Source organism: Sinocyclocheilus grahami, unplaced genomic scaffold (genome assembly GCF_001515645.1).
Source record: "Sinocyclocheilus grahami isolate Dianchi unplaced genomic scaffold, SAMN03320097.WGS_v1.1 scaffold1545.1, whole genome shotgun sequence".
Taxonomy (NCBI): Eukaryota; Metazoa; Chordata; class Actinopteri; order Cypriniformes; family Cyprinidae; genus Sinocyclocheilus; species Sinocyclocheilus grahami.
The window spans coordinates 138,925-151,293 of NW_015506724.1; the positions used below are offsets into that span (position 1 = coordinate 138,925).

The 12,369-nt window shown below is 35.9% G+C and overlaps 1 protein-coding gene across 1 annotated transcript in view; it reads left to right on the plus strand.

Moving 5' to 3' along the window:
- Positions 1 to 12,369, plus strand: part of LOC107571056 (T-lymphoma invasion and metastasis-inducing protein 2-like) — a 53,229-nt gene that overhangs the window by 27,362 nt on the left and 13,498 nt on the right. The window contains exon 13 of the mRNA XM_016257334.1: positions 2,861 to 2,952. Coding sequence (XP_016112820.1) covers positions 2,861 to 2,952 — 92 coding nt within the window. The remainder of the gene's footprint in view (positions 1 to 2,860; positions 2,953 to 12,369) is intronic.

Genomic DNA, 12,369 nt, shown 5'->3' on the forward strand with positions numbered 1-12,369 from the left:
CTTGAACAGCTATCAGATGATTACTTTTTAAAAACAAATGTCTAAGAACATGCAGTTTATTAACCACTTTCTAAATTACATATAAGCAGTCTAAATCACTAGTTGCAAGCTTATAAGTCACTTCACTACTTGTATAGTTCTGTGCTGCTCTTTTTTTATGTAGTTGAAACATATTGAAATAGAGACATACAGCAAACACATTAGGCACCTACATTTCACACCTGCATGACAGCTGGTGAGAAAGAGAGTACCACTTTTTTGCTGGCGTTATACTTTTTTTCAACATGATAATTGAAAAGAAGGCTTTTGACACACTGTTACTATCAGATTCTGTCTGTTCAGGTCCACAATACGGCACTAAAACTTAATAATTTTAATATCATTTTAATGTCTGAGAAATTGAAATCCTGGTTTGGCATCTCTGCATTGTTGCAGTGTTGAACATTAGATGACATCCGTTTCTAAAAATACAAGTTTCCGATGTAATGTAGCAGTTTTTTTTTTTTTTTAAAGTCAAACATGGCCTAAATATACTGCATCTTTGACAACTTTCTCTTTACTCGTTATGCATTCACAACTCACTGTTGAAGACATTTGACACTTGTCACACCTCACTTGTAAACTTCCTTCCCCTGACTTCCTCAAACTGGACTGTTATCTGTACTATCTCAGTCATTTATACAAGTGATAAACAGAAAGCAGTCTATGTACTGTGAGCAGGAACGGTGTTGCGTGCTGGTTTTGAACCCTGGCTGCTTTTGTCCTTGCATGGTAGGTGTCTGACCGAATGAACATCACAGCACATTTGCCATTACATTTAATTATATTGTATTATCAGTGATTATTTGTTCTAAATTACGGAACATGTTTCATGAGCCAAGAGTATCATGGTTTCATGTACAGAGCAGTGGTTACTCAAGAGTGTTTTGTAAGACAGAATTATTTATTTATTTGTATATAATATCTGGTTTGGGTTCCACTTTATAGTAGGTGTCTTAACTAATTATTAAGTTAACATTAAGTGCTAACTCCTTAGCACGTACATGTTAAACATTTGATGCAATGTATATGTTTTGGAAAATTATTGCCAGATTATGGTCAATAATGTAAATACATTTTGTAATTATGTGCAGGTACTTTGATTGTAACTACAATGTAACAGCATTACATACAAATAAGTAGTTGAAGACACCTAATAAAAAGTGGGTCTAAGGTATTGCAGTATGTATGAATATACAGCTATATATCTTTAATTTCTTATTATTGGTTCATGTCCAAATCAGTACAGATTACTTCAGTAGTATCTGCTGACTCTGTATTATTGATTATACAAAATCAAGCAAAATGTCTTACTTGGAAAGACATGATGGATATATCATGCACGGTGAGTAAATAATATTTAAATAGTATTTAGAATAAAGAGGTATATCAGGACACTTGTCAAGAACAAAGGTGTAGTTTCTCTTTGTAATTTTTAACACAAAAACATGATTAGTTACTTAGGGCGCAACAACTTGCACAACCATCAAGAATTTGAGGCATCAAGAAGTTCAAAACTGTCTCTTACCAAAACCAGAGACAGTTTTTGGTTGAGGATTATGTTCTCCACAGTTAAATTTATAACAGAAATAATCAAAAGTGCAGGAATAAGAATATTTTTACCTATTAATTTTGTGATAGACAAGGCACCGGCAAGCTTTTTGGCATTTTTGTTTGTATTTTGATCATCTCTGTGCTGTATTAACAAAATATGAAGTAATTTGGTGTTATTGGCCTGTATGACATTTTTCTCAGTACTTGAACTTCTCTGCCAATGTCAGATGTGTTTAGTGTGTGCAGTTCATTGAAGCTGCCGGGTGAGCACTATTGAGGGGTCTGTTTCTGCCATGTACTTGTCCTTCTGTTGTTGTGCATCTGGGCCATTCACTTCTTGCTCTGTCCTGGTTAGATCTGATCTGCTTTCTTCTTTCAAGAGAGTAGTGCGTGGAATAGGCCTATTTTCTCTGAAGAACAACAGTTTATGAGTTGCTAGAAGAATTTGTTTCTTGTTGGCCATTTTCAAGAAGCAAACATAACTGGCAAGAAATTCTAGGGTACTGAATACTTAAGCAGCCAATGCTACAATTTTCAGCAATTCATTAAGCAGTACAACCATTTCAGCTGTGTCAATATAAAAAAAAAAAACACATTGGGTACTAAAGTTATACCTTTAAAATAATTTTTAATGAATATGTAACTGTTTTCACAGTAATCCAGAGTAATGGCTGCTGAAACTGAGGCTTTTCCATCACACAAAGACATTTTTAGAATATATATATATATATATATATATATATATATATATATATATATATATATTTTAAAACAAACATTACACTGTTTCACATATAATAGATTTGTGTAAATGCTTCTATTTGTCTGTGGAGGCGCTGTAGTGCCAGATATGTTGAAGCCATTAGATAAAGATTTTAGGTAACTGCACAGAAGTGAGAAGGAGCACTATACAATTAATACTGAGACAATCTGCTTTGCTTGATTTTCACCAAAAAATGTGACACACTTGACATTAGCAAAGGGCACCAGATAGATCCCATATATTAGAAGTCTTGTAACATTTAGAGAGAATTTCATGTTTTGGCCCAGGTTCTGCTTTTTGGTTAAACATCGCAATTTTTGTGTGTGTTTGTGTTTTTCTCCACATATAGTTCACTTTCTGCCAGTTCAAACTTTGGAACTGGTGAATTGAATGTGGTACATTATTTACTAAATCTCTGCTATTCCAATACAGTGCTGCATACAGTTTTACTATTAGCATCTTTACTTGTGTATGTGACATTGCCTAAAATTTCTTTCTCCTCAGATGTGTCCTGTGTGGCAGAAAACTTAGGCTTGCCTGTAGATGATGGTTTTCAGAATCCATACCACAAACATCGAACAGTTCAGCACAGCAAGGTAAAGAATAACCCAAGTCGGTTTTTATCTAATTCTTCAATTCCACAAATGCTGATGGCTTCTTGTTTTGCTTGCATCTTGGGATGCTCACAGATGTCCCCTCAATGAAAACAGATCAATAAACATGCTAAATAAAGTTTTCTGTGAGTGTTATGGGATAAAATTATTATGAAACAGTAGGATTAGCATAATATAAAACAGTAGAAGCACATGAAAAAATACCTAAAGACGACCCCGAAACAAATGTGTGTATGTGCGTGTCTGTACATTTTGAGCAGCAGCTGCATTGTCAAAGCTTGTCTGCCAGTGTTCATTGTCACTTAGTAATTAGCCTCTTCATGGATCTCTGGCCTTCACACTGCTTGCTTATTACTGTCACCAGCACAAGAGATTGTATTCATGCTGAAGGCTAAACACACAAAACATAAGAGTTACAGAAAAACTCATATTGATCGTGATTAATCCTCACATGCTGGGCTGAAGGATGTCATAGACCTCTCAGAGATGCATGTATGTTTTTTGTGTACAGACGATGCTTTAACACTGCACATGGGTTCTCCTTGAATTCCATCACTTCCGTTCATCCATTCATATCAGTGAGGCTTTTTTTTTTTTCGTTTGTCAGACCAGGGCCCCATTTTTGTACATTCTTTTAATGCATAGTTTAATAGAGTTTTTTTATTTACATTCTAAGTGCCATTTCTTTAATTATATAGTCTATTATCGTCATACCCAAAACCCTTAATTCTTTGAGTTGTTGTAAGAATCAATTGTTACTTTACATGTTACTCTGTTGTCATTGTGTTGGAGCTGTTAATATAACTAGTGCAAACTTCTCAGTTAATTTAGCTGTTCATACAGTGTGGTTGCATCTGCAATGAATAACTTTTGTGGTCACTTAGTTGTTAACCTATTAAAAATAACTTTTTTAATGAATGATTAAAAAACCCGTTATTCACACCCTACCAAAAAAAAATTTTCCGCAGAAAATCTCATCACCTCATATTTTTTAATTTTTAGTTTTTAACAGCTTAGTTGAGTTGCTGAAACACAAGTTGCTGACTAGACATTTGCATTACAGGCAGGTGTGTACAGGTGTACCTAATAAAGAAGCTTCTATTTTGTGTTCCATCATGTTGATGAGCCGCACTGCTTATTGCCTTCCCACACCAGAATAAATAACACGGAAAAATATATGTTTAAAGATGGTCATAAAGTGTTTTCGCTCCAGTTTTCCAGATGGTGAGTCCAAATTCATGTGGACAGTGGAACCTCTGAGTGCATTTTTGCTCTATTGGAACACGGTTGTGCACGTTATGTTGCAATTTTTATATATTATACATTATAGGCTGTCTTACTGAGTTTGTTAGTGAAGTCTCCTCTTTTGCAAAGCTTGTGGCTGTGAGAAACTTCAGTTATCATTTTATTATTGATCTGCTGAGGAGGTGGATTAGACGTGGGGGAGGGATCCTTTTTATTGTTTGTCCCTATGCACATAGCAGTTCATAATACTACTGTATCTGGGTCTGTTTGCACTTAAATTTATGAATTGCTGAAAGCTGTGAAGAGAGCGGTGTGAGTCCATAGGAAACACATTTCTTTCCTCGCTTTGTAATTACTTGTATTAAAATTGTAAATTGTTTTGATCATGATATGGCTGCTGTCACATGACCCTAGATTAGTACCTCCATTAGGGTTGAAGAGAGTGTAGTTTATATGATTGAAATACTGTAAACTGTAGTGTTGTATATAATGTGCTGTTGCAGGCAGCATGTGGCTGTGTTTCCATTGTCATTATTTGGAGGTTTGGTAACACTTTAGTATAGGGACCAATTCTAACTATTAACTAGTTGCTTATTAGCAAGCCTATTATTAACACATTGGCTGTTTATTCGTACTTATAAAGCACATATTCTGCATGACCATATTCTACATCCCTAATCCTACCCAATACCTAAATCTAACAACTACCTTGCTAACTATTAATAAGCAGCAAATTAGGCGTTAATTCAGGCAAAAGGCATTGTTAATGGTTTGTTAATAGCGAGAATTGATGATATACATATGATGCAATTTAAATTTTTCCTTTCTCTTTGAAGTGTTACAAGCTCTTGGTACATAAAGAAGATCTGTAAAGTTGCAAAGACTAAAGTCTCAAATCCAAAGACATATTCTTTATAAAAGTTAAGAGTTAACCACGCCTACCTAAAACGGCTCGTTCCTACACACCCCCACATGTCTACGTCACAATGTGGGAAGATTTGCATAACGCCACCCAAATGTTCACGCAAAGAAAGAAGGCGTAACTTTTATTCTCTCTGTAGTATTGTAGCTTTGACCGTGGATGAAGCAGAGTCCAGCCCAGGGTCATCACATGTGGTTGCCGCAAGCCCGCCGGCTGCTCCTTCGTTAAATCCGCCGACCGCGACTCACTCAAGGCCGCCGTGTGTGATGCTGTGTGTTTCATTATGAAAGAGAAACTACTTTGTTTGGTCTTCCAAAAGAGGACGATATCCGCTTCGTCATGCCTGGAGCTGATCCGTGCTGGTCGCTGAGGAAATACATCAACATCGCGCTGTGGATCGCCGGATCAGCTTTGACCGTGGATGAAGCAGAGTCCAGCCCAGGGTCATCACATGTGGTTGCCGCAAGCCCGCCGGCTGCTCCTTCGTTAAATCCGCCGACCGCGACTCACTCAAGGCCGCCGTGTGTGATGCTGTGTGTTTCATTGTGAAAGAGAAACTACTTTGTTTGGTCTTCCAAAAGAGGACACGATTAGAAATCAGTGGTTAAGTTGTATTTACAACACTGTTCCAGAACAGTTCAACCCAAATATTCAGATGTGTGCAGCGCATTTTATGGAGGACTGTTTCCTGATCCTGGTAGAGTAGACTACAATGCCGGCTGTTCTGACGTTTTTTATATATAAAGAATTTGCCACTGATGATTCAAACGCGAGTTTTGAGCAGTGTAGGGACCTTGTTGTTTGTCATTTCTCCGATCACAAATGCAGACATGGTGTAGCGGATTAGCTCATGGGGAAATATGAATAATTAACCATAACTAATTATGATTAATTATTAATATTTTAGATCCACTGTAGATATTTAGCTGACCACTCAGGGTCAACCGTCTTGTCAATTCTAAGAACGTTAATTTCCTGGTTAAAGGAAATAACTTTCTTACTGTACAATTCTATAAGTTTGTAACATAAATCTGCATGATTATTGACTTTGGAGTGGACTTTGAGATTTGTAACTTTCTAGATCTTATTTATGCCCAAACATACACACTACACACTGACTAAAATTTAAAAAGTAAAAAATGCATATTAGGACCCCTTTATTGTTTTTGTCTCGTCGCTCCAGCCTGACACGGCATCACAGTATGGTAAGGGACGTAACATTTCTGTCACACGCTTGAGGTATTCGGCCAATTACAACACACTGGATAGCTGGCCAATCACAGCACACCTCGCTTTTCAGACCGATGAGCTTTGTAAAAATTGACGTGTTTCAGAAAGGCAAGGCATAGAGGAGAAACAATAATGTACAGTATGTGGAAAATAATGTGTTTTTTTTTTACCGTAAACCGCATAAACACATTTCATTACACCAAATACACAAAATAATGTTCTTTTTAGCAACATCATATGACCCCTTTAAAATAAAGTGTGGCCTAGTGTTTGCTACCACTTTCCAAACTTCTCCAACTTTTTGATCCGTTGAGTTTTGAGTGTTATCCTTCTGGAAAATGACAGTCCATTTCATAACCTCCAAAGACAACCTTCTAAAATTCCTCCACTGTAAAATCTTTGAAGATTGCTTTGTGGATATATAGTAAGTCGTTTCATTGAAACATTTGTGTGTGTGTGTAATTAAACACATTCAGTGCTATCCTTCAGCACGATGATGTAGTCCCTGACATGTAAACCTAGTATAGAAGCCTCTGTGGGTGCACAGTGAGCACCTGTTCATGTACCTACTGTTTAACTAGTGCTGTCAAATGATTAGTCGCGATTAATCGCATCCAAAATAAAAGTTTTTGTTTACATAATATATGAATGTGTACTGTATATATTTATTGTTTATAAATACACACACATGCATGTGTATATATATCAGAAACATTTTATTTTTATATATTAAATATATTTATTTATAATATAAATGATATGAATATAAATATAGACGTGTGAATACATGTAAATATGTTCAAAATATATACCCTATGTGTGTGTATTCATATATACATAAATATACACAGAACACACACACATATTATGCAAACAAAAACTTTTATTTTGGATGCAGTTAATCGCAATTAATCATTTGACAGCACTAGTTTAAAACATCGTAGTTGTTACTATATATAGTGTATTTTAGTCTGAAACTCTGTATGGACTCTTTACTGGCATCCAGGACAGAAACAATCCACTTCAAACAAAGTTTTTTTTCCCCCCAATTCTCCCAATTGAAAATTAACATTATTTATGAGCAAACGGGCTGTAGTATCTGGAAAGGCTCTTTAATATCAAGCTGTGAACTAGCTCAGCTTTTAAGTTTATTTCATTAGCTGAAGTATTTGACAAGACATGCTTGAAGTTGGAAAGTCTTGATCATTCCAAAAATATATCTTTGGCTGCAAAAACTTATACACACAGCCAAGCAAAGTGTTCTCAAAAGCCAGTTTGGGAGCTACCCCATAATTTCCAATTACCAGACCCTCAGTGTTTACCATTGAACCCATAGGGGGATGGGAATGACTAAGCCAGTCAGTCAGCATATGGCTGTGAGCTGACTAATAATCGGGGCTTATTTAACAGTCCTGTACACAGCCAGAGATTGGGAAGGGATCCATAGAAGAGGAACAACTAACACTACCAGCACTGCCCATGAGACGGGGTCAGCTCCAATGGCAGAGCAGACCAAACGGGATGCCAGGCCATGCATCTACCTCACCTCGCTCATCGAGCTCTGCCTCAGTGAGCACTCGCCGGTCGAGGTTCTCTGTTCCTTCCTTGCCATGTGCTGGTTCTGGCCAGACTGTGTCAAGGAAGGCAAGGATGTCTTCCTTAACTCGACTCTTCTCACTCTACATCGGCTGCTTCAGAACAAGCTGTCCCGAATGCTGGAGGATATTGCTGCCTGCATGGCCTGCCAGAATGGTGCAGAAGGATCGGTTTTCATGGTACCAAAAGCTCTGTTATTTATACGAGGAGGGGGGGGATTGACTCTTAATCAGTTTTTACCAAATGATTTCGGCTTGTTAATTGCATTGGTGTTGATATCTGAGGAATTAACATTGCTTAATTAACATGGAGTTAACATCACTTTCTTGTTTTCGCTGTAATCGGGCACATTATTTTGACAGATTGGGTTTCAATATTAAAACTTGTTTGAAAGCGGATGATGATGAAGAAGAAGAATAGATTAAAATGTGCACTAGAGCATATAACGGCAAGTGCCGTTTGGATTGCCTGGCTTTCCACGTCGATTTATGTGTGTGTGTCTTTATTTATCGGGCTTTAAAAAGAAGATGGCTACATGGCACAATTGCTGTAACCTCAGGGATGAATCACGGCCTGTCAGAGCTCTTCTACAGCGTGACAGGACATTTTACTCTGAGTAATGGCCAGTGCTTTCTCCAGGGACTTTACATCCTCTTGGCTTCCCATACGTTTTTATTTTATTATGTTGCATGGGCAACACTCTATGCAAGATCTTGTTAGTCTGGGTTTCCAGGAATTAACTCAATAAAATGAGTATGTCAGAATTGAAGTGCTGCAAGAGTTACTCGCTGTTTGTTGGTGGTGACTTGTTGAAAAGGGGAGTTAGCATTAGTTTAACACCTTGCCCACAGAATATGCCAAATGAGGATAATCCTTCTCTTGGCAGACGTACAAGACCCATAATCCTTCTGCCTCCCACAGTCCCTCTCCGGTGACCTTAGAGAAGTCACCACTGTTTGTTCTTTGTTATGGTTTCATTCAGCTAATAAAGTGCCAGTGATTGTATTCATAGGATTTTTTTTTTGTTACATGGACTCTTTTTTTTTTTTTTGTGCACGTCGCTTTGGGTGATGTTGGTTTAATGAGTCTGATAGTATGTTTCGCAGCTGTAAACATGCTTTAGTGCAGAATTAGCCTTTAAGGATATTTTAAGCAGGGTACATTAACAGTCAGTAAGTGCTATATGTGAATAAAAAAATTGGGCAAATTAAACAATACAAAGTCCTTGAACATGCAAAGCAATATAAATTACATAAACCGTTGGTCCCAAGCCAAGATTATTCATACTTCCCCTCCAAAGATAATTGTATTGTCCAATGCAATCTCATGAGTACTCCTGTGTATTTTACGCAAAGTGTGGTTCTTTACTTACATTTGCGATGATGCTGAAACTGACTTTTTTTGATGGATTGACCGCATTTAAAAAGTCAGTTGTAACACTTCTTCACAGACAAAAAAAATGAAGCTTGTGAATATTGAACTTGTGGCATTAACATTTTGATTATATTGTATGTAGTTATGATATCAATGGCTTTATGTTTTCATTCGCATTTATTACATGCAGTTTACGCATTTACTTAATATGATGTGATTTTTAACTTTTTTTTATCTATGCGACTTCTGCTGCCAACTTGTTTCGGATTACATAATGTTAAAGAAGACTACACTCTAAAATTAATAACGTTTCTATAATCGTTTAACCATTACATATGTCCTATTTATTGTGTTTGCCATGCTGTTACAATAGAACCATAAAATACACCAATACGTCCTTTCAGTCCAAATTGTTTCAGCATTAGTCAAAATGTACAAAAATGCATGCTTTGTACCTGTAAATGTTACGTACAGATACCTACATAACAATCAGACCTTGCTGTATTGTCTCGTACTGTATCCCACTTTGCACTTTTAGGGGGGAAGAGAGTAGCAGGAAAATTGACTGTGGAAACAGTGCAGGGTAGAGACCACTCTGTCTTGCTATTCCTTGATATTCTAAAGCAATTGCACTGGTAGTAAAAAGTCAGAAGAGCACATTTTATCTTCCACATGAGCAAGACATTCATCTTTTTTGTGCTGCCGGGGAAAGCGAAATTGAATTACCACCATTTGTAATGTGCGTAACAAATACACTTGACTTGTCATGCTTTGCCTTGCCTAACAAGCACCAGATATGTTGCAAGATGAAGACCTGTACCCACTAAATGATAAAATCTTGTACAAACACACTGTATGACTAGTAATGTCTGAACAAATGACTTGTTACATTAAAATATATTTTTGTCATTTACTGAAAAATTATTTAACTTGATTTACTTTTTGAATAATTTTCACTCAGAAATGGCTAGTAAATATTATAAAGAAATGGAAAGTTACAATGAATCAAGTGTGAAATTCTAAAGTAGAAACACTGAAATAGTATTTTCTTGTATAACATACTCCAGTAATCTCAAAATCATTTTTATAGTGTATAAAGGTATCTGGTTTACAATGCTTTTCTACTTTATCAGAGTAAAGGATGTGCATATAATGAATAATATAAATGTTTGTATAAATAAATAGCTTGCAAAAACAAACACTTTTCTACTTTACCAGAGTAAAGGATGTGCATATAAGGAATAATCAGTGTTGGGTAAGTTACTTTCAAAAAGTAATTAATTACTATTACTAATTACATCATCAATATTGTATTTAAATTACTTTACTAAATTACTCTGTCTGAAAAGTAATTTAGTTACTCAATAAGTAACTTAATTATTCAAATCGCTAATTAGGCTACATCTTAAAATCCCTATAAACATTAAAGCATAGACAATAGAAATTAAACCCTTTATTCTTTCAATTTGAGTCAAACATAGAATAGTTTAGCCTTTTAGCTTTAAAACAACTGTAATACTTAAACATTTTTATAAAAAATTGAACTTTCTTTGGTTAACAAATAGAAATCCTCTGCAAAATATCTGAATAACAAAAAAGCTTAAGAAAAGTTCAACAATACATTTCAGTTTGGCAAGATGTTCAGGAAAAGCCCAACTAGTAAAATCCGTAAAAATAACACATTAACTAATGTAGGTAAGATTAAATTACAGAAATGATCTCCTCCGCTGAATAAAGCTGCGTCAGATCGCGCTGTTCTTCTGAGGTCATTTCGGGCTTATTCCTCAAAGCAGGTCTTTCAAAAACCATGAAAATTAGATGAATCTTGATTTGTTTTTTTGTTTTTTTAATCGATTTTGTGTATCTAGGTGAGGGCGTTTGCATGTAGGTGACTGCATTTAATGTGCTCATATACGGGAAAGACCGTACCTAGCTTTAGTTTCATATGGATTACATAATCAGAGAATATCCGTTTTTGATTTGAATTCGTTCATTTAAAAGTAGACACTTCAAGCTTTCAGATACAGGAGAGACTGTACCTCGCTTTAGTTTCATATGGATTACATAGTCAGATAATATTTGTTTTCGATATGAATTAGTTCATTTAAAAGTAGACACTTCAAGCTTCAGATAGCCTATGGGAAAGACTGTACCTCGCTTTAGTTTCATATGGATTACATAATCAGATAATATTCGTTTTCGATTTGAATGTGTGTAGACGTCTCTCATGTCTCTCTGTCAAGTATTCGCTGAGTTTGTGATGCGTAGAAAGTTGCTCACGGAGACATAGACGGCAGAAAGTGCACCCTGTTTGTTTTGTTTATTTTACAAAAGCAAAATGTTTTGTTGTTATTGTCAGTGTACACAATAAAAGTAGGCCCTTTTTAGATTCGGTTGATTTTAGTCTTATCTGGGTATTTAAGGTTTCTCTGGAAATCAGGAAAAAGTGAACGCGCCGGCGTGCAGAGGGTTAAAGACGCTGCATTCAATTTTATCTTTAGACTGTAAATTTAGATTTCAAATTCAATATTGATTTTAGAACTGTTGAAGTTATTTACAGTATGTAATGCAAGTACTTTATAAGTAACTGTAATTAAATACCTAATATTTACTTTTTCAGTGGACAAGTAATTTAATTACAGTAACGTGTTACACCCAACACTGGGAATAATATAAACAATTGCAAGCCATTTATATATACAAAGTTTGTTTACAAACAAACAAAAAACCCTATGATCTAAAGGTCTGACTGGCAAGTGTTTGTTTGGTGCATGTTTAATGTGTTGTTCAGATCCTAACAAAATTTAGTGTTACAAGATCAGTATTTGAAATAAACAACGCTCTTGAGAGGCATCTCTGATTACTAACCATGGGCAGCAGACTGGTTTATTTAGTCTACTGCGCAGAACCAGACATCAGATGTAATGCTGTTTACTTTAATATGTTTTCCCAATAATACTTCTAAGAATAGGATCTTTGCCTGAGAGCTGTGTGGTAGCCCAGAGCAAAGAACTGAGGAGAGTTCAGGCTGG